We start from the raw sequence: 23,838 nt of genomic DNA, 5'->3' as shown, positions 1-23,838 counted from the left end.
CATATAAGGTTGCATTTATATTTTTGAGCTGTATAATTTTATATTAAATATTGCATTCTAGTTTCTGTACAAAACCTAATTTAACATGGGTATTGTTGTATTAAAATTAAGGTAACTAATTAGAGATTAATGAATAGGTAAATCTTTTAGTTGTGACACCTTCTTATTGGAAAGTGGTGGAAAGGTCACTTACTAGTTAAGGGAAAGGATAATGAATACACAGGAAGTTATTTTATTAATAATTCATACGCAGAAGCAGTTTCGAGAAAATGGTTTTGAAATAAATCATTCCAAGAACAAGAACAGTTTTTTTTCTTAAATAAGATATGTCGTTATTATGCCTACCCATTTTAACAGGGTAATATCCATCGACTCAGAGGGGGATTTAATGTTAATACAATTGCTCGGGTTCAGGAGAAGGTTGATGGGAGGCAGATATTTAGGCAGCAGCTATTACATCATGTAAGAAAGTGAGATAAATTCAATGATCCTTGCGTGAAATGTCTGTGAAGTCTCTCAATTTACCCAATATGCTGCGGTCGTCACTATCTTAAAAATGCTTCAAATTTGGTGCAATATTTCCTTCATGGTTCATTCCATAAATTAAAAATCATCCAATTGCTGTTACAGTCAAAACCAATCAAAGTCATAGAACAAATAATGTGTTGACTGCAGTAAGGTGTAAATAGAATAAGACTGTTACACTTCCAAAAGATAAAGTACTTAGGGGCAAAATTGTATTTAATATTTACCATCTGTATATATCCATTCTCACTGGATATTAATATGCAATTGTTTGAAAACATTGTGATAATAGTTTCAAAGGCATGAATAACAAATATTAATCGCAAAATAAAGTGAGGATTCTTTAACGTTCAGGTATTGTAAGGGGAAGGGTTAGTCTGCCCATTCAGAATGGCGAGGCTGGAAATACGTTATTTTTGTGTTGTATGTAAAATGAATACAAAGCAACAACACTGCTATTCAATCAACTGATCATGAGTAGAAAGAATGTTTTAGGCGTTAGCAGAGGATAGAACAGATCGAGGAGTTCTTGAAAAGGGAATAACCTATTCCCAGTACCTGTAAAACACAAGACTGACCCTACTGATGTACTTCCACAATCATTGCAGGAAAACCATGGGATTAATTTACCGACCAGATTGAATTTGAAAACTAAAACATTTCGTCATTCATCTGGATTAATGCAGGTGAAGAAAAAGCTAAGATCCATCATATTTGTAATATAAAGTGATTGCTTATATTAATCAATATGATGTGATCAAACTTTGATTCCTTAATAAATGCCATTAAAATATACATTAACATTAGGGAGAAATATTACTTTTTTTAAAAGCATTGATTTGATAAAAAGTAGTACAACAAAAAAAAACTTTAAAAAACATATTCATTCAAAGGGAACAAACTCATAGCAGTTATAGCCCAATACAGATGTAAGACATATCAGTACATGGCAGCACTACTTAGCAGCTAAATAATTTGTGATTTACTTTCTCACAATCACTGATCTTATCTCCAGCCAGATGTCTGAATAAGGAAATAATGCCACTCCCTTCTAATCCCACAGAGGCTGTTAACCTTGCACTGATGCAATTCAGTATTAAACTCTCTATTCCCAGCACAAATCAAGTATGCAGACGTCGCCATTATTGGACAAAAGCAAATATTTATAAACTTTTTTTGTGAAAGCATAGATATGATCAACAATGGACTGAGAAATTATCACAGACTCTGCTATTCACAGGCCCTAATCTATAGGTGACAGAAATAAATACAAGTGGTTTTGAGAGGCCCTGATATAGGTTTAGTTACCAGATGGAGTGATTTATAACTCGGTCTACTGTGTGAAATACTGAAAGACTGCTTGTGATTATGGTAATGTAGTCTGCTCCCAAAGTAAAATGGCAAACATTTCCATTTTTATTTAGTGGAGGGTAGGGAAGAGAAGGGAGAGCAGGAGATTTTAAATCATCCCGAGTTATGCACCAATTAATAAACTTTTCATTTTGATCCTTATGAATTATGGTTTGGAATTATAAGCAGAGGAACTTACCCAAATTCTCTGATCTGGCAAGCGGAACTAGGGAGTAGGACCAAAATACAAAAATAAATTACAATCCACAAACTGTGACTCTTTCAGCTGCCATAATTGTTTGCAAATGACAAATGATATTGTTTGCATTATCCTCTGATGAGATTTTAATTTTCCGAAATCTTAAAGATCAGTTATTAGATTGGTCTCAAGTAATGACCGCACTATGTGCTTTAGATGTTAGATTGATGATACCAGGTATATTTCTTATCCCCAGCATAAAGCTAGATGCAGCATCAAATAGGTAATGTCCAGGATAGCTTGATTCTGAAACATCATAATTTCTGTCTATTTACTGTCATCTTGTTACAATTAATTACTTAACGGGGATTATTTTGGTTCCAGATATCATTCAAGAATCTGCATTACTCGTTTTAACTCATACCATTTAATCATTTACTGTTGCTTTAATAATTACTGAGTAAAACTGAGGTATAATTCACAAGAGAAAAAAATTTGCACAGTGGCACAGTTACCACAGCTACTGTTGCACAATTCCAGTGTCCTAGGTTTATGGCCAACTCTGGTGCTGGTTGTGTGGATTGTCTACATATGACCTTGTCAGTTTTCACCCACATCCCAAAGCCATGCAGGTCGGGAGGTTTTGGCCATTGTAAATTGCCCCTAATATGTAGGTGAGTGGTGGAATCTGGAGGAGAGTTGATAAGAATGTGGAGAGAATAAAATGGGATTAATGCAAGATTAATGTAACTGGTTGCATGATGGTCAGTGTGGTCTCGGTGGGCTTATTGTATGACTTTAGCAGTGAATGAAACTATGAACATGGGACTTTTTCCAAATATCAACTAGTGGATTTGTAACAGGGAATGATGGAAATGCACATAAGATCAAGCAACATCAGTGGAAAGTAAAATAGCTCTAGATTCAGGTCCAAGGTCCTTCGACTGACAAAGTGTCTCGGATATGAAACATTAACTGAGCATCTTCTGTTTTACCTCGGATCTCCAGCATCTGCAATTTTATTTTATACTCATTGAACCCGTGGATACCCTCCCCTGACCATACTTCAGGTCAGTTGATCAATACTCAACTTACTCCCTTTTATGGTATCCAATATCACTCAAGCTGCATAAATTAGGAACAGTGACTATACTAAACATAAACATTTTGATTTTGAAATTAAATCCAGTTAATATAATTCTGAGATGAAAGGAATTACCATTCTAATGACATAATTAAAATTAAATCAACAATTGCAAGTAAATGTTTCATTATTTTACTGTTCCCCTCTTTTTTATATGATCTGCTCAGCCAGATGACATTTAGTGAGCATTAGATATGCAGCAACACACCAGAGTCGTTTTTAGTGAGTAGGGAGATGGATTCAAGATCTCAAATATATAATAGGTGCCAATTAGATATGCATTGTTTAGAATTTTTTTCGCCTCGAGTAATAAAGTAAGAAGATTTACTTTTTAAAAAGTCATTTTAAAATGCATTCAATCAAATATAAATTATTGAGTCCTGCAGCAAACGTTGGAAATATGGACTCTCACGACATTAACAATAATCGGTGATAAAAAAAAAAGGGTTTTACAACCAGTCTAGAAGGCTGTTCGATTAGTAGAGTAAATGACATTTTGGAAAGAGGTATAAGTGGTCATCAAAAATGCTGCAGAAAAATCAATTGACCCTCGCTTTCTTTATTTGTGTTTAAAGAAGAGGAAAGATTGTCAACAATTCTGCACAAGACGAGACCTCACTACATCACCGAGCACATCCGCCCCAATTTCACTGATGTTGCTTCAGGACCTTGTCAAAGAGGCGAGTCATGTGGTTTCCACCAGCCAAGAATATTGTGTGCAAGTGTCTTGCAGTCACTGCCTGATAAAGCTTGTGATTGTCATTCACCAACGGGATTTCCAGGAAGTGCATCTAACAATTGTCATTTGCCCAATTCCTATTAGTTGATGAGAATCCGAGAGATTTGATCCTTATAGATTAGTCTTTGTACCAAATATAACTGTGCAATAGGCTAAATCTCAACAATTAGTTGCAACTATTTAAAAATGGTCCACCAAGTAAATTAAGAACAATGTATGCTGCAGAAATGACCGGCTATCTGGACATTTAGTTAAAATGGACATTATTAGCCTCTATCAAAGAATGACATAGCATTTGTCCATTTGGCTTATGGCAGCTTAAATCCTGTATCATTATAAAAAGTACTCCATTGCTCTTATATTCATACAGTAATTATGGTTATCAATTTGATTTATAATCATTATATCCACATTAAATATCACAATCTTTGCCAATGGACTGTTAATCTTAAACAGTGAAACATGTTAGTAAGAAAATGAAAGAGCTGTCAAACCAGATGTTTTAGGAACCTATGTAACAATATTACTTTGGATCTAAATTATTATACATAAATCAGAAAGAATTTCAATACCCATTCTTTCAATTCACAAAACTGTCCAAATAATTGCAAAACTGCAATCTGGTGGTTATTTTCCAATCAATAGAATGCACCACTTCATTTATTACCACTCCATTTATATATAGCAATGAAAGGAAATTAACATGAAATTCAACCAGTTCAAAATTCCACCATAGCTCTGGCATTATTTTTTGCCAGCTGGTGATTAATCTGCTTGGACAAAAGTGCAGTAGTAACGTCATGAATATTTCAAATACAAGGGCTACAGTAACATTAACCATTCCATTCACAGGATCCTGGCTACCACTGCCCAGAATGGGTGGCAGGTCTGATGGGTAGAAAGGTGAGTGGAGGGAACAGGTGGTTGTGGAGAGGACCATAATGTTGCATTATTCCTAGGGGAATGGTAACAATGACCAAGAAGACCACTTTGCTATAAAATTTGGCCAGTTGATAGGATTTCAAATTGTTAGTTGAACGTTCGATGCACATGATGAAAGATGTGACTGATCTTTGCACTGATCAACTGGAATAGGGTGTTATTTTTGATGTGCCAATAAAAGGGGATGCAGTGAATATTAAAGGATTAATCATTATTTAGAGCATACAGCATACTCATCATGATATCAATGCCAGACAACAAGTCTGTTTCAAATCAACAATGCTCCATGTACCATTTTACAATACATTCTACCATGGAAACTTGTGTTTTATGTCACAACTTTGGAAGGAGGATTGTAGTTGGTTATAACATCTGCTCATTCCAACTGCAGAGAGTGAAGGGGAATACAAACATCCCCATGCTTTGTTCCTAAGTTTATCTAATGTCTTTGAGGGGAGAAATTAGAATGCAACCTTGCAGGATATAGCTTAACTTTAATACTAAATGTTCATTAAACTCCTGATGAATTAAACCATATGAAGGATCATAGGTGATTTCATTTTTGCAAGAAAGTGAAGATGTACAGTGAAGAAGGCTAGCATCAGTTTAGATGATAAAGGATCCAAAGAGGACATTCTGAGACACAGATTTGGATAATTGGATATTGTGCAGAATGCTTGAACCACTCATGTCTATGACCAGGATTGGAAGCACTCATTAGGCATCCATAATGTTGTAACGAATGTGAACAGAAAAGTTAAATGAGAGGTGGGGGGGTTCAATACTAACACAATACTAAGCAGCATGCAGGAAGCATTTCAGCAGTATTGCAGTGCAGCTGCATGGCATGAAACTATATAGCTTATTGGACATTATTTGGTCAAATATTTCCAAAAAGTATAAATACAGAAACCTTTATTTCAGATTGGATTCACCACCAAAGATATAATCCTTTCTTATTATTTGTTTCTCTCTCCAGTTGGTGACTGTGAACTACTATTTCTCATCTGTTTCTTATTCCTATAGTCAGAACACACTGTGCTCTGATGTGAATGAATGCATTTGCCATGGTATATTTTGTTTCTAGTTAAGGTCTTTGAGTAAGTGATATCACAGCAGGCTACCCTTATGAAATGGTTCCCATCTGACAGAGAAAACTAGTATCTTTATACTGTAGTTTTATACATGAGAGAGGGGAGTCATGAATCTGCACTCTGACATTTCTAACCCACAAAACACTTTTAAAAATAGATATTTAAACCACTAATTTTTACTGCCATCACCATATCTTTTCCTACTGTTGGAAGGGGAAAACATGAAAATGCCGTCCCTGATTGCCTGCAGACACTCATTATGTGGTTAGCTAACAAGTAATGAAGAATGGTCCAGCTAATGTTTCACTTGCAAAATGCCACCTCTGGTGCAAACAGACCAAATTGTGCCTTAAGGGAACGAGGCTTGGCCTGACACCGCTTGAGGTTGGAACATAGGCTCGTGGGACAAAAGGAGTCAATATTTGACCATTGCTTTGGACATTTTTCGGATAATCGGTGTTGCGAAGCGGCCAATGATGCCAAGACTGGCACCCTCAGTTCTAAGTCGCCCTGGCAACTTGGTAGTTGTGGTGTGCAATCTTCCTGATCAGCAGCAGTTTGTGTGGTAAAGCAAATGCTGCAGGCAGGTAGTGCTGGGTTTGTGACCCACCACTGATGAAGAAGGGTCTCATATATATCCAGTGGCATCTACCTTCAATGTAAAAGGGCCCACAACTTCAAGTTTTCCATTTCTATTCGCCTATTCCTCTCCATAGATGCTGCCTCACCCGCTGAGTTTCTCCAACATTTTTGTCTACCCTATATATTACATTACGTTCAGTTTGGAAGTGATGGCATTTTGAAATGTCTTGGGAAGTTTAATCACACTAAAAGTGCAACATACATGTAAATTACTCTTCTTCTTTGATAATGCAGTAAAAGACCACTTTGTTTGCAGTTTGGATGAAAAATGTAACGAACGATTCATGGGTAAAGGACAGGTCCATGTCTGTTGGACCTTTCTACAGTACTCTCGATGGAGATACCTTGCTGCATAATGTTCTAAAATAAATTAGCCATAACAGCACTGGAGTGAACTAAAACTGTTCAATCATGCTGTAGATGTGTTTCAATAAAACATGATACAAACCAGTATTTTGGTGAGAGAGTTTGGGCAGTACAGGACACGAACAGTTGTGTCGCTATCTTAGAGCTTCAGGTTCAATCCTGACCTCTGGAGTTGTTGGTGGTGTAGATTACTTGTTTCCCCTGTGACTATGTTGGGTTTTCTACTCAATGCTCTAGCTTACTCCCAAATACCATGCATGTGCAGGTTGGGCTGTTCTCAGTGTATCGCTGAGTGGTACAATCGGAGTGGTCTTGAAGAATATGTGGAGAGAATAAAGTGGGATTGATGTGGGTGGGTGCTAGATATCGCTGTGGACTCCATGGGCCTGTTTCCATATCCTATGACTCTATAATAAAACTGTAACTGTGTAGAACAGGGTCTTTTTAACTAAGGATAGCAGAAGGCAGACACAAATGCTGAGATAACACAGCAGGACGGGCAGCATCTCTGGATAGGAGGAATGGATGATGTTTCGGGTCGAGACCCTTCCCTGAAGAAGAGTCTTGACCCTAAAACGTCACTAATTTCTTCTATCCAGAGATGCTGCCTGTCCCACTGAGTTACTCCAGCATTTTGTGTCTATCTTCAGTGTAAACCAGCATTAGCAGTTCCTTCCTACGCATAGCTGAAGACACCTTGGCAATAAAAAGCATGGTTGTCAGGTCACGAAGACCCAAGATTTGGTGCCCATTATGAAAAACTACAGAAAGAAAATGTACCCGAGGATGAGATGAGGACGAGTTGTAAATTCCACAACATAAATGGAAAACTTAAAGTTGTGGGACCTTTTACGTTGAATTTAGATGCCACTGAATATATATGATTTTGAAAGATCATCCTATTTTGCAGGACACCTATTCCCTTATCTTGAGGAAATAGATACCTAAATGAAATATAAAATCAGTTGAAATAATTGGTTGCATTCATTGTCAAGGCATCTTGATAACTATTCCAATGACACATTGTACAGCTCCAAGACATCTATATCCAAGCCAGTTTTATTCAGTGTACATTATAGCTTTGTGAATTCAAAATACAAAAGCAGAGATTTACAATTTTCCTCAGAGGAAAATGTTTTTTTTTTACAATTCTATCAAAAGGGTATGCGTGCATAATGGACATGTCACTGGCTATGTAATATGGACCTACCAAACTATCATGGAAATCTACATGGATTACTAATGTCCTTCGGGAAGAAAATCTGCTGTCCTTACCTGGTCTGGTCTACATATAACTCCGGATTGGGACTCAAATAAATGTCCTTTGAAATGACCCACCAAACCGTTTCACTACATGGACGGCAACTGTTCAAGAAGACTGTTTATCACCTTTGTGATGAAAATTCTGGAAATAAATCTGGCCTTTCCAGCTTTCATCCACGCATGAATTTTAAAAAAAGTGTCCGGTGGTTTCTCGAACTGATCAAGAACATCACTTTTACTCTGGGATGGTAGCTGAAAGTATACCCAACATCACTCCACTAACTTTAAAAATACTGTGGAACATCATGAACTAGCATCTCCTTCCTCCCCAACCCAATACCATCTCAAGGTGCTCTAAAGTCACACATAGATTAAATTGAGAGACATGCTTGAATGTTGCTTATGGTCTAGTGGATGAATTGCAAACAAACTCTAGCATCAAGGTGGGAGGAGGATGTCAAACGACATAGTTTGGTTCATAAGCGGAGTATCAGGTTCTTGACTGATATTTGCTTCAAATAAAAGAAAGCGAAGGGATAAAAACACAAAGTGCTGGAGGAACTCCAGGTTAACACAGGGCAATAGGAATCTGAGAGGTAACCTTTTCACACAAAGGGTGGTCAGTATATGGAACAAGCTGCCAGAGGAGGGAGTTGAGGCAGGAAGTATCTCAACCTTTAAGAAATAGTTAGACAGGTACATGGGTAGGACAGGTTTGGAGGGATATGGACCAAATGCTGGCAGGTGGGACTAGAGTAGCTGGGACATGTTGGCCGGTGTGGGCAAGATGGGCCAAAGGGCCTGTTTCCGCACTATATCACTCTATGACTATAACTCAATGAGTCTGGCAGCATTTGCGGAAGGAATGGACAGACGACTTTTTGGGTTGGGATTGATTGTAAGGATAACCTGCTTTGTATTGTAAACTGCCATTGTCAATGGTGCAATGTACTATACCTACATGAATGTATAATAACAGACTGTGCCATTGTATATAATATTTAAGTATGATAAATAATGGAGAACCACACTAATTAAAATAACATGCTGCTGGAAATATTATGCCTGCATTTAATAGACAAGGTGCTGTTCTGATGGTTTTAATAAAAACACAGTGGGCTAATGGGTATGAAACTCTTACATGAAATAAACAGTAAAATGAGGTGTGGCTTGTTATAAACCATCTGTATATTATTAGTAGTAGAATCATTCCAGGTTTCATATTTCTACAATTAAAATAAATTAATGCATGGAGTTTCCAATGTATATATAAAACACAATTATCCATTGACCTACCTGGATTTGTATCCCTATGTAATTGCACAAAAATACACTGTAACTGGAGCACAATAATTCTAGCACACAATAAATAATGACTTGGTTTACTAGCCCTACATACAACAAACATATTGTGCTGCTGAGGATACAGCACTGTAACATGAATTAATGACAAACTGTTTCTTGACATTCTTATATGCTACAAACAAAAACACACAATGCAATTTGGGTACAATAATCCAACAGGTCAAGTCTGATATAACACTGTATTAACATTTCTCAAAATGGGGCCAATGAACAGGGAAATCCATTTACCTGTGGATGGAATAGGAAACTGGGAGCAGGCTTCATGTACTTCTCTTTTAGTCCTTCAACTGGGTCAGCTAGTTTCCTTTTTTCCACTCTACTTTGACAAAATTGTTCACAAAATTGATAAAATTAATCTTGGTTGGAGAAAGCATTGCGAAAACTAAAATTACTTTTTTTTTTCCAATTTACGGCCCAAACGAACCAGTTAGTATCAGACAAATTTAATGTTTAATCCCACCCAATATTTATGAATATTTGTTGCTCTTGGGATCCTTTTATGCGTCTCCATTGTAGACAATTTGTAGCCAATCATTCAGGTACAGTTATCTCCTACAAGTGGTAAACCTATCACATACACAAGACAATAAGATAACGTTAATTGCAGTTGCAATTTTGGTAAGACACGGTGGCACACCAGTAGAGTTGCAGTCTCACAGCGCCAAAGACCCGGGTTCGATCCTGACTGTGAGTGCTGTTTGTACGGAGTTTGTACGTTCTCCCCGTGACCTGTGTGGATTTTCCACGGGTGCTCTGGTTTCTTCCGGCATTCCAAAAACATGCAGGTTTGTAGGTTAATTAGTTTCAGTAAAGATTGTAAATTGTCCCTGGGGTGTAGGATAGTGCCAGTGCACAGGGATCGCTAGTTGGCGTGGACTTGGTGGGTCGAAAAGCCTGCTTCCACTCTATCTCTAAACTACACTAAAGGTCCTTTTGGTTTAAACGTGGCTGCATCATCAGAAGCAGAGAATAGTTTGATTTGTTGCTTGCTACTATAGTGTATAAGCAATATACAAAAATATAAATGTGGGAACAACCTATGTTTTAAAATGTGAAATTAAAAAATGTTTACAGCCACTCAATCATAAACCAGCAAATTCTCAGATATGCATCTCTTAAAATGAAAGCAAGATTGCAGGACAGCTTAGCACGTATCAGTTTATGGGTAACTGAAGATGTGCAATTTCATTAAATGATGGTAATAACATAATTTATCAAGTGTGGCTAGCTCCTATTACAGTTTACAGCATTTATTGTGTAAGCCAGACAAAGCATAACATTAGGCAAAGCAGAGAACAGTTTCACTATGATATTCTTGTCATTAAGCTACAAGATGTGAATGCTGACAATTAAGATGGTGCATAGTTTTGAAGGACATAATTGCCATACTACTTTGAGTCATATCGCAACAATCCTCAGTAGTTTTGTGCGCGTGCTTTTAATTCAAGATAAAATGCCACAGCAAAACCAACATATTGTCTTACCTGTATATAGGATCCATGAAGAAAGGGGTTGGTTTGGCATGTTGCAGTGAATGGTCAGAGCTCTTGGCTTGCTCGATACTGGAGCCCCTCCTCTCCCCAAACACATGGTTCTTTCTTGGCGCCACCAGGGTGCTTGCATTGGCCCGGCTTCTGCTGCTCATACTCAGGTCCAGTGGCTGCTCTTCACTTGCATGGTGAGAAGTCAGTGGCTTTAAGGTCGCGGGTGGCACTGGCTTCTCCTCCTTGCGTTTGGTTGTGAGGTCAAAGGGTGACTCGGAATTTGCCCCCCTCAGCTTCTTCAGCTCACTGGGTGACTGGGGCTCTATTTTTAAGGGTACAGCACTTAAGTCTCTATCGGGGAATGGATACATCGGTTGAGAGAATGCGGGGAAAAATTGAAAAGGGAACATGGATGGGTACGGCAAAGGCCCTACTTTTTTGTCTTGTATGCCGACAAGTCCAGTGGAACCAAAGTACTTCTCAGCAATGGAAGCAATAGCCTTGATGGAGTCATTAACAGCTCCTGTCACTGCAATCTGTTCATCCAGCGGTGGGGAAAAAAGTGAGTGGTTGGAAAAATCTCGCTTATTGTTGTTCAGAGGGACTGCTTTCTGGGGGCTATTTGCTTTCTCCTCCGCAGTTTTGCCATTTTCTTTATTCTTCTCCTTGTCACTTTCAACGTCGCTCTCCAGGTCAGACCCGGAGGTTGTCTCCAAGTCGCTGCCGCTGGGTGTGCTGACATCATCCAGGTCACTGCTTTCTGACTGGTCACTGGTTTTACTCCGGGGCTTCTCTCCAGAAGACTTCTCGCTGGCAACCTGCAGGGGTCGATCCCCGTCCAAAGACGACTGGCGGTTGGCGGCCTTCAATGCGTCTGGTGTGCTCGGCAGTGCCTGGGATGATGACAGCATCTGGCTTTGGTGTTTGGCGATCTGTTCTGATAACGCTTTCACCGGCGAGCTAGCAGGTATCAACTGAGGCCTGTGGTAAAGGCCTGAGGGAAACAGGCCCGGGAAACTAAACGGAAAGCCTGGGGCTGCCGGGAAGGTTAGTCCAGCCCCGTGCCTGTTGCCACCAAAATAGTCAGCAAGGCCAGGGTTGCTGTGATTCAAGTTAACCAGACTGGACTTCTCCAGAGTGGGAGCATTCGTTAGGGCAATGCCTTGGCCAAATAAACCTCCCGTGGTGAAATGGTTCTTCCCCTCACAGAATCGTCTGTGCTTGTTCAACGACGAGGTTGTGCTGAACATCTGACCGCAGTCCTTGCATTTGATTTGCGTTCGGCAGTCCGCATGCATCCTTTTATGGCGGCACAGGTTTGAAAACTGCGTGTATGATTTGTGACAAACTTCACCTGCGGTTCGAGAAAACGGAAACATGTCAACCACCACGTACCTCTATGGCTGGAGTAGTGATCTAGTTAGGGTGACCCCGACACAAAGACTACCTGCAGGAGGTACGAGCTATTCAATGAAACGTATGTAAGAGTCCCCCCATCACCTTTCCCCATCAGCATGATAGATCCGCCAAAATCTATACAAAGCAAAGTTCATCCCAAAAAGAAACATCGGGCACATAATTGAAACACATTGTTTTACTGAAGGTCATTACTGTAACATGGAGACCTAGGATTTACTCCTTTTATCTGCTGTGTGGGCCTCTAGTAATATTGCTGCACCATTACAATGTTGGATGTGTGGCTCATACAGGTGGAATAACTAGGATATTCCGGCAAAAATATTGATTGTTATGGGTGTTATTTATGTGGGTTGTATGTGAAGTTGTAAATGGAGAATGAAGCGCTTTCACTTCAAATATTTTGTGTCCGTATCAAGTCTATCAATGTCAGGTGCAGAAGAGACAGATGAAGGGTAATCTGCTTTAGCAATATGTAGGAAGGAACTACAGATGCTGGTTTACACCAAAGATAGACACAAAGTGCTGCAGTAACAGGCAGCATCTCTGGAGAGAAGGAATGGGTGACGTTTCAGGCTAAGACGTCTCGACCCGAAACATCATCCATTCCTTGTCTCCAGAGATGTTGCCTGTCCCGCTGAGTTAATCCAGCCTTAGCAATCTGTTTGATGGATTCTGTCGTCTTCAAGACAGATAACTAGTTTAAAGGAATTCAAATTGAAGCCAGTTTTATCCTCTAAATCTATACCCACTGGGAACTAAACCAAAATAACACATTTATTTCAGATAGATCTGAGAGCAGGCACAAAGATGACCAGTTGTTTTTTTTTTTTTAAAAGACACATGCATTTACACAGCCTTGGGTCAACTCAAAATGTAATGTAGAAACATGGCAACCATTTTGCACCAAGCAGGCTCCCATAAACAGCAATGTGATATTGTGCTGGTAATACACATTAGCACTAATGAATGAGATGTATAAATAAGTCTAGAGACACACCACACCCTCTTCCTTACAACACTGCAGAACTTTTCATATCCATCTAAGACGACAATCAGCAAATCTGTTCGACGCCTCACTTAAAAGGTAGTGACAATGTTGCTATGTACCATCGGGTGTCTGGAATCCTGTCCTTAAGTAGCAAGATCTCATCCACTGCGCCACCTTAATTCCCTGCGCCCTTAACCGCAGGACTTTAACCCGTTTCCAGTATCTTCAAAGATCAAGCTTTCTGTTATTATTGACTAGGAACTCCCTTTTCACTCAGTATAAGCCTGTATGCATATGCATCAGCAGTGAAATAGCTGTATCATTGCAGTAGTCAACTATATACAGTCTGGCCTGTTGGAGTCACTTATTGGTATTCTTGTGCAGACCCTGTTTGGGTTGAGTACATCAGCATGGAGGTTATTAAATCTAACAGTATGATCGAGATTTCAATTAATGGTTAAGAGGGATATGGGCCAAACGTGGGCAAATGAGACGAGTTGGTCCGAATGGACGAGTTGGTCCGAAGGGCCTCTTTCCATGCTGTATGGCTCTATTGCTGAACCAAGAGCTTGCAGATGCTGGAATCGGGATCTAAAAACAAACTGCTGGAGGAACTCAGCAGGTCAGGTAGCGTCTGTGGAGGGAATGCAGTCTTGAAGAAGGGTCCTGACCCGTAACTTAGTCTGTCCTTTCCCTTCACTGATGCTGTTTGACCCGCTGGGTTTCTCCAGCAGTTTGTTTTCACCTAATGCCGTTGCCCAAGAAAAGTTATATATAAGGCAATGACTGTGAATGCATGTGAAACTGACAAATTGGAACAGTTACAGCAGAACTTTGCTCTGAATTCCCATTATGCAGTAAAGCCCAGTTTTTGAATGGAACCAGATGTTATTCTTCTCAGAATCCTGGAGCCTCCGATGGTATCTGGGATCTGCACTTGTTAATAATGAATTGTTGCTGCAGTCATACTCATCCTTTGCACATCAAAGAAGGAAAACAATGGGCATTGAGTGCTCTGAATCACTTGTCAACAACTTTTTTTTAACATTTGTAAAAGACTGACAAAGTATCACAATACAATGATCCAGTCGCTATTTTAAGCAGAAAAGAAGGAAGCCGAATTGAATGTATCCCATCCTGCACTCTTAGTTCCCATGGTCCTACAATCACGTCCTTGATTTCCCCTCCTACTGTTCCTGAGGGTAACCTTCCTGCATGTGAACATTTCTCTAACCTCAGCCATTCATATTAAGCACCGAACGATAAATAAAAAACACTGAAGTGCTTTAATGATGCCAATGCTACACCAAAATATGTTGCAACATGTTATGTACCTTCAATTAAAGCTTTACTTCCTATCTGCTGATAGCTATTGCAGGGAAAACTATTAATAAACAATTCCGTTATGTAGCCTTAATTTCCCTTTGGCTTGCTGTTTGTTCAAGCTAAATACCTACACGACTTGCAAAGTTCATCAACAGGGAAAAGCTGATTTCAGCAAAGGTAAACTGATAATTTAAAATATTATACATACCAGGGTTGTCATAACTAGAGGTTTTTTTTAAATACACACTTTGATGCTTTAAATTCAAAATGAATCGTATGCATCCAGCACTAATATTTTCTTTTAGAAATTATTTAAAATAGAATATTAATGCTACTTGCATACAATATATTGCTGCCTGTCCCACTGAGTTACTCCAGCATTTCGTGCCTTTCTTCGGTGTAAACCAGCATCTGCAGTTCCTTCCTACACAATATATTGATTTGCTGTGACTGGGGAAAATTCTGCCCCTTTCTCTCCCCCTACTGCAATCAGTCCAAAGAAGGATACTGACCCAAAACATCACAAAACAATGTTCTCCAAGAGATGCTGCCCGACCTACACAAAAATGCTGGAGAAACTCAGCGGGTGCAGCAGCATCTATGGAGCGAAGGAAATAGGTAACGTTTCGGGCCGAAACCCTTCTTCAGACCTGTTGAGTTACTCCAGCACTTTCTGACCTATTTGGGGAAAGCTCCCACCTTTGATAGAAAGTTGGATGTGTATTTTGTGCATTTATCTAGCATTTAAAGTGCAACTGCAACTTTCAGTCTAAAATAATTTTATCTCACAAAGTTATTTTAAACATGAAGAGATTATACAAACTTTAATGTAACTTTACAGGTTCCAATGACTTTCACTGAAAAGTTATCACTAGATATAATATTCTATTTCATGAGGTGCAACATTTTGATCCACAGGCTGATCTAAGGATGTGTGTGTTGTAACTCCAGGTACTGGATGGCCCATGCCTATTCCTATTACCCTTGTTTCTTCTATGGTCTTGACTAGCAACGCATTTAACATTCAAAAGATGGACACAGATCAATTGTTTAATACACTTTCATGGGTGATGCTTGTTTTTGTTCTGCCCATGTGACCTAATTACATCATAGAGCCATACAGCACAGAACAGGCCCTTCGGCCCAAATCGTCCATGCCCATCAATATGCCCCACCTAAACAAGTCCAATTTGGCCACTTTTGGTCCATATCCCTTCAAGGTCGTGCAGCAGTTCAGTTATACGCCTGCCCTGATGTAAATAAATCAATGCCAATCAGCAGAGTACAGAGGGCAGCTGTTGCCAGCAAAGTTCAGGACAATCAATTGAGCTGCACCAGGCATAAGAATTAGATGATACAATCCATTTGCATTGTGAGAGTTGAATTACAGTGAAGGTTTACGCTACATTGACCTAATACTTATCACTGCTTCTTGGTATCTGTTGGTTTGCTGTGCACACCCCACCATTACCTCAAGGCTTCTGCACTCTGATGCATTTCTAGCCATGATCTGCATGCATAGGGAAAGTTTTGATCACATTGACATCAATGGATTTAAAGTGGGAATAATTTCCACTTTCAAAAGACATCAAGACAGATCTCTGGCTAGGAAGGGTTTAGAGGGCTATGAATCAAAGGCAGGCAAATGGGATTCGTCCAGAATGCCAACTTGGTCAGCCTGGACAATATGGGCTAAATGCCTCTTTTAAAAAATTATGTTAACTAACAATTATAAACAAGTTTGGCCAGAGGGCTTGTTTATTCCAATTTTAGACTTGCTTACTTTCTCGGAGTATATACTATAACAGAGGCAAGGATAAAGATGACCAAACTAATTATCTAACCTCCAATCACACTTGCTTAATCTCAGTCACAGATATTTAGAAAAATAATTGTTCGAAATAAAAATGCATATATTAGTGTTAACATGGTTTTAGCTCTTTAGAAAAAAAGGCCATTGACTATAAGAAATTGAAGGAGAAGGTTGCTCCGGTCCTTATCCATAGCTGGCAATAGTTATGATTTTTACCTCAGCATTTTTCACCTGACCCCATATTAATTGATATTCTAAAGTTTACAGATCTCAGCCTTGAATAAAATCTGCACTGAGCCTGCTAACGCTTCTTTGCTTACAATGACTCTCTACTCTCTGGGCAAAGAAATGTATTCTCATCTCAGTTACAGTATGTATAACTGAGGGCGGCACAGTGACACAGTAGTAGAGGAGCTGGCTTACAGCGCCAGATACCTGGGTACGATCCTGACTACCGGAGCTGTCTGCACGGAGTTTAAATGTTCACCCTCTGACCATGTGCGTTTTTTCCGGTTGCTCTGGTTTCTTCCCAAACTCCAAAGCCGTACAGGTTTGTAGGTTAATTTGGCTTCTATAATTGTAAATTGTCCATAGTTGTCTAGGATGGCGGTAGTGTATGGGGTGATCACTAGTCAGCATGAACTCAGTGCGCCGAACGCCCTGTTTCTGTACAGTATCCCTAAACTCTAAAGACTGAACCCTAATTCTAAATACCCACCAGGGGAATCATCACCCCGATATTTATCCCCTCAAAACCCTATTTGGGAATAGATTTTTTAAACATTGACTGGGGATGAAACTGTTATTTCGCTTAATTCACCTGCCGATCTAATTTCTGTCAAATGATTAAGGGAAATAGCGATTATGCATCTTCCCCAGCTTGCAAATGCCATTGTCTTAGACTTTACACACAAAAAGGAATCACTGTGATGACATTCATTCTTGTTGATGCCCTGTGCTGGCTCACACGTGCAACGTTGGAATAAATGGAAACAACCATTTAACAGGTTTGTTGTGAGCAGTCAATGATAAATTAAATTTAATACCAGTTTCCTCAGACTTCAGACTAAAGTCTGGAATCTGAAGAAGTGTCATCTGCCCATTTCCCTCCACAGACGCTGCCTGCCACACTGAGTTTCTTCAGCAGTTATTCAGCTTATTTCCTAGAGGAAGCAGTTAGCTGACTGCTCTGATTTCCTTGTGTTTTGGAGAGAACATTAACCACTGAGCCTGCTCGAGATATCTGCATGAACTTCTGTGTCCGATGATTCTGTCAGTCTGTGGAGGATGGTTGGACTCATGTACAGTCCAGATTGGGAGTGGGGGGTGGGGAGCGGGGGTGGGGAGCGGGGAGTAGTTGATGAACCAGTTGTGATATCACGAGTTTGCACTGACAGCTAATAACTAAGCATATCCATCGGAAGCTGTTCCCCCACTTGTCGCCTCTCCATATTGTCAGCCCAGCAATACAGGAAACTTTATTTCACTAGTTTATCTTGGAATAAAGTGATAACTCTTCTGATTGAATGTTCAAGAATATCTTCTCTTTGCACTGACTACCTTGCTTTTTGATCAATAATTACATGTTTTTGTGAAATGTAAGTGGGTTATAGTAAAACGTGCCAAGGTGCCTGAATGCTGAAGGATTCAGAGGATGTGGGGAACAGACGTCAAAGTGGACTTGAGTACAGGGTCAACCAGGATGCTACTGAATGATAGAGCAGAGGCAATTGTCATATGATCTGCTCCTACATTTACTTCTTGTGTTCATTTGCCCCTTTACAGTAGGGTAGCTGTTAGGGCCGCTGCCTCACAGCGCCAGAGACCCAGGTTCAATCCTGACCTTGGGTCCTGTTTGCGTGGAGATCACACTTTCGCCCTGTGGATCCATAGGTTTCCTCTGGGTGCTCCGGTTTCCTCTCACCTCCCAAAGGTGTGTGCGTTGGGGGGTGAATTGGCCACTGTAAGTTTCCCCTAGTGTGGATATGAGTGGCAGAATCCAAGGGGAGCTGATAAAAATCTGGGGAGAATAAAAAATGGGATTATTGTAGGATCCATGTAAATGGGTGGTTGATGGTCAGAGTGGACTCAATGGGCCAAAGGGCCGATTTCTGTGCTGTTTGTCTGTCTAACTTCAAATCCTAGCACAATTAGAGAAAGTACATCATGATAATTCCTGATTATACAAGCCATAAATGATTTGTCAAAATTAATTAAATTAAAATATAATATAGCCAGGAATTAGCATACATGCACTCCAAATGGCTGACATTAAAATCCTCTACCAGTTTCGATAACTTTTTCAATATTAGTACGGCAAGTTAGGAATTCACTAAAAGCATAATGGGTGTTCATAGAATAACATAAATGTTATCTTTGTTCTCATCTCCAAATAGTCATTCTTGAATTAAATGTTCCTATTTATCACATAATGTGCCAGAAACCTTCTCCACAATCAATTGAAACAAATCACTGTGAAATCATTGTGCCGATCAACACATTATAGAAAATATATCTGCAGAAATGATTTACTTCCCCTCTATTAACTCAGGAGTTCAAATGTCAGTTGTAACTGTCACTGTATGTCATGTTGTTACTTGTGGGCGGAGCACCAAGGCAAATTCCTTGTATGTGAATACTTGGCCAATAAACTTACTTACTTACTTACAATCCAGAACTGGAACCATCCTTTCAGATGCAGTGCCCTTTATAGATGCATTTAATCAATTAAAAAAGTTTGAAGAGCATTTAAAAACAAAATATCTTTATAAAATGTATATCTCTCAAAAAACAATGGCAAACAAATAACTCTGCCGTTCTGATTAAGACCTACTAATATCTATACATATATTTTAATATATAGAGTGACACAGTGGTGCAACGGATAAAGCTGCTGCCTCACAGTGCCCAAGACCCGGGTTCAATCCTGACCTAGGGTGGTGTGTGTGTGTGAATTTTGCACATGTTCTCCTTGTAACTGTATGGGATTTGTCCAGGTGCTCCAGTTTCCTCCCATATGCCAAAGACTTGCAGGTTTGTAAACATAGAAATAGAAACATAGCAAATAGGTGCAGGAGTCGGCCATTCAAGCCAGCACCACCATTCAATATGATCATGGCTGAGCATTCAAAATTAGTACCCCGTTCCTGCTTTCTCTCCATATCCCTTGATTCTGTTAGCCCCAAGAACTATAGCTAACTCTCTCTTGAAAACATCCAGTGAATAGGCCTCCACTGATATCTGTGGCAGAGAATTCCACAGATTCACAACTCTCTGGGTGGAAAAGTTGTTCCTCTACTCTCTCGGTGAAAACGTTTTTCCCCAACTCCCTGGGTGAAAAAGTTTTTCCTCAGTTAGGTGGTAGGTTAATTGGCCTCTGTAAAATTGCCCCTAGTGAGTAAGGAATGGACGCGAAAGTGGGATAACATAGAACTAGTGTGAATGGCTGATCGATAGTCCTGGGGCCGAAGGGCCTGTTTCTCTGCTGTCTCATTCAATCAATCAAAAGTGATTTAAAAAATATTTTCAAAACCCAATTGTATAACTAGTCACCTATATGTACTTGGTACTAATATTGATATTACTCATGACCAACACCCATTTTCTGCCTGCACTATCCCCAGAAAATAAAATGGTTTGAGAGACATAAAGTAAAGATTCCAATTAAAAACACGATGACTAAAAGCATGGAATTCATACCTTCCCAACATTGGAGAACTCGCTGTGCTAATTGACTGCTGCATTTCCTACTTTACAACAATGGCCACAATTCAAAAGAACTCGACATGTTGTAAAACACTTTGGAGTGGCTCGAGTCCATGAATGGTGCTATATAAAGCATCTATTTTTGTTCAATGAAAACTTCAATAATCCAAAGGGACCATGGTTGAAATAAATCATTTAATGCAAAGATTTTTCTAGGAGCAAGCTAAGCATGTCAATATATTTGTTTCATTTTATAACACACCTTGCTTCCTGTGACCTAATGAAGGGCCTTCTACCTGAAAGAGATTTCCACGCATGTTGCGCGACCCTATTTCTAATTCTAACACATTCTCCATGGGTGGCACAGTCATGCAACTAGCAGAGTTGAAGCTTGACAACTCAAGTGATCCAGGGTTCAATTCTCATCATTATGTGGAGTTTGCACATTCTTCCCTACATTGGCTTCCTCCGGTTGCCATGGCTTCCTGACACATCCCCAAGATATACGAGGATCGGTAAGTTCATAATAAGTCATAGGAGCAGACTCCTGACTTATTCAGGATAAGTCCCATTCGGCCCATCGAGTCTACTCCGCCATTCAACCATGGCTGATCTATCTTTCTCTCTCAACTCCATTCTCCTGCCTTCTCCCCATTAACCTTGACACCCTTACTAATCAAGAATCTGTCAATCTCCGCCTTAAAAACACCTACTGACAGGCCTCTGCAGCCGTCTGTGGCAATATATTCAACAGATTCACCACCCTCTGGCTGAAGAAATTCCTCCTGATCTTTCTAAGGTGCGACCACTGTAAATCACCCCCTGGTTGTGTAGATAAGTGGTAGAACCTGGCAGAGTGAGAGGAGGGTGGAAACTGATGGAAATACGGGGAGAGTGGGAATTGGACGACTGATACTGGGATTGCAAGCATCCACTTGCTTTAATCCATGGGGATGCTTTATGGCCTGCACAGACTTGGTGGTCCGGGGCCAGTTTCCATGCTATATCTCTCCATTATGGACCCAATGGCGGGTTAATTAACACTAGGTATGTTGCAAAGCCTACCTGAAGCGTCGCTGAAAATCTGTCCCAGCCCATGTGCGCGATTTTGGCGCCGTTTAGAGGGGGGCGGGTATTAAAAGCGATTTTCCCTAGGCTGTTCAAATCGAGGTTTTTCAGCCTAGTTAATTATTAACGCAAAATCGCTGGAAGATTCCGTAGCAGGAGCTATTTTTAGTTTTAAGGGCTTTCTTTACTTGTTATAGTAGGTTAAAAATTAACCTCTAAACCCACGACCGCCGGGTCGGATCCCACGGGTCGGATCTCATACAGGGGAAAACGGAAGGTAGGCTGTTTATTTTTACGTTAAAAAGGGCTTCTTAAGATCCCTTTATACAAAGTTTAATGTTGTGAGTAGCTAATTTGGGCCCCATTATGTCCCGCAGTATTTTTCTGGGCATTTGAGGGCACAAATCTAGCGCAATGTGAACGTTCTAAACCAGCGCGTTCACAGGATCCTACTAGAAAGCTGATTTAAATGGACTTTAATTTACAGCAATTGAACACTAAATTCCTTCCATTTGGCCTATAAATTAATGTAAATGAGATTTAAAAATCATGTTTTATTGTGAATTATTTGTGAATATTAATTGAACAGTTAGGCTATTTAAAAATGTTAATCATTTATTAAGAAATGGATAGATGTTTAGATCTAGTAATTGAAGTCTGAAATTAGCTACAATTGGGTAACTAACTAATTATATGCTTTAATTTCAGGTCATCCAAGTAAGATTATTTTATATTTGTTTCAGAATGCTTCAATCTATGATAACTGAAAATTTCATTCAGTTCTCTTAATTTTTAAGAAAGTTATGGGCTTTTGACTGTCCACGATCACAGCTTTTTTGTTATGTCCATAGAAAATCAATAGGGAACAAGATGCTAATTTCCGAGTATGAAAATGGCCATAACTTTTTAAATACTTGAGATATGAAAGTGAATTAGGTGTCAAATTAAACTTCTTTTTATGCTTTATCTGATGTGATAAATTGCAGACTTGATTTTTAAAATCTCAAAATTTTGTGACATTGCTATTAACACCAGGCAATCCCAATATCAGCCGTTCAATTCCTCACATTACGAGAGGGCCAACTGGTAAATGCCAACACATTGAAAAGATAGCTTCACTTTTATGATCAGGAAAGGTGGCCTGCTTTAGTTAATGAGGTCCCATTAATTATTAGAAGCTGAATCGTAAACATTAAAAATAATCAGGAATTCAAAGCAATTCTAAAAATAATTTCCCTTTGCTCTGCTGTGCATTTTGGCAACTCAGACATCTCAGTGTCTATCAAACTCCCCAGAGAGCAGATAATGCGTGGTTTGCCAGAGCCACATGTGGGGATAATATAGAAAAGCTAGCAGCACTCAGCTCCGTGCAGTCTTTCAGTTTCACACTTCATTGTTTCAGCCGAGCTTCTCCCCTTGTACCTCCCCTCTCTAATTTCTAAATGTTCCAGGCATTACCACCTGACAAGCTTTTCATCACTTCAAATGCTGTGAGCACACCACAAACCACAAACCACTTTGTAGTATCAGGTCCATCTGATGCCAGTGTGCTTTGTGAAGTAATTTTCGGAGAACACAGTAATTAGGTAGTACTCGGGGGGCTACATATTTGTTGCTTATTAAAACAAATTAAGTTCTATTTTGAATTTGTTTGGCCCATACATCCATGTGGTTTCCATTCAGTGGCTTCACCTTTTTTTCAACAAGCTAATAATCACTTTTTTTGTTTTATTATAGTCAAGGATTTTTTTTTCTCTTTAGCCAAGGCAGGATGCAGTAATACGAGACAGTTACTGAGAACAGGCCCAGCAGAGGGATATACTGAGTGTGCGTGTGTGGGCCTTTTAAATAAATGACTATGGGTGAAGTTGTAGAGAGCAGGTAATACAACACAACTCTTGAACAATATAACTCCACTCTGTACAGCTGGATTGCCAGACAATTTGTAAGATCATTACTTGGCAGTGAACAAATAAAAACTAAGTGTGATATCATTGGATAGCTTTACAGTGCAAACAAAAATGTGATTAACTCGGGTTTAATCTCTTGAAGGTGCAAAAATGGGATCAAATGTTCCAAAAGGTGCAATCATTTGTTGCCGACGTTCCTACCAAACTCAGAATCAAATAATTAATGGGCAATAAGATCTGAGAGTGAATGTTGCTCAAGCTGGTTTAATGTCCATTTCTTAGGCATTAACCAGCACGGTGGATGGATGGATCACACAAGTTTTACTGCAGGGCCACACCCATCACAAACGACCTGGGTTTCAATTCTGGTTTCTATCAGGTTAGCTGATCTTAAGCGGGTAATAACAGGACCATTACATCTGGTTTTACTACTCCTTTGAAATTAAGGAAAGAAGAAAATAAAATTCCAGATTTGTATTGGGAGGCACACGTGTGA

The 23,838-nt window shown here is 39.5% G+C and overlaps 1 protein-coding gene across 20 annotated transcripts in view; it reads right to left on the bottom strand.

Annotated features, from left to right (window-relative positions):
- mecom (MDS1 and EVI1 complex locus) overlaps window positions 1–23,838 on the bottom strand; it is a 712,647-nt gene that overhangs the window by 47,823 nt on the left and 640,986 nt on the right. For 9 of the 20 annotated variants that reach the window (XM_033031997.1, XM_033031995.1, XM_033031992.1 and 6 more), the window contains 4 exons: window positions 18,503–18,679; window positions 11,114–12,467; window positions 9,858–9,948; window positions 2,075–2,101 (listed from right to left, as the gene is read on the bottom strand). In XM_033031997.1, coding sequence (XP_032887888.1) covers window positions 2,075–2,101; window positions 9,858–9,948; window positions 11,114–12,467; window positions 18,503–18,679 — 1,649 coding nt within the window. The remainder of the gene's footprint in view (window positions 1–2,074; window positions 2,102–9,857; window positions 9,949–11,113; window positions 12,468–18,502; window positions 18,680–23,838) is intronic. The other 11 variants (XM_033032003.1, XM_033032000.1, XM_033032002.1 and 8 more) reach the window with 7 other exon arrangements.

This window comes from Amblyraja radiata, chromosome 13 (genome assembly GCF_010909765.2).
Source record: "Amblyraja radiata isolate CabotCenter1 chromosome 13, sAmbRad1.1.pri, whole genome shotgun sequence".
Taxonomy (NCBI): domain Eukaryota; kingdom Metazoa; phylum Chordata; class Chondrichthyes; order Rajiformes; family Rajidae; genus Amblyraja; species Amblyraja radiata.
The sequence above is the reverse complement of the archived record's forward strand: the minus strand, read 5'-3'. Positions and strand labels throughout refer to the sequence as shown.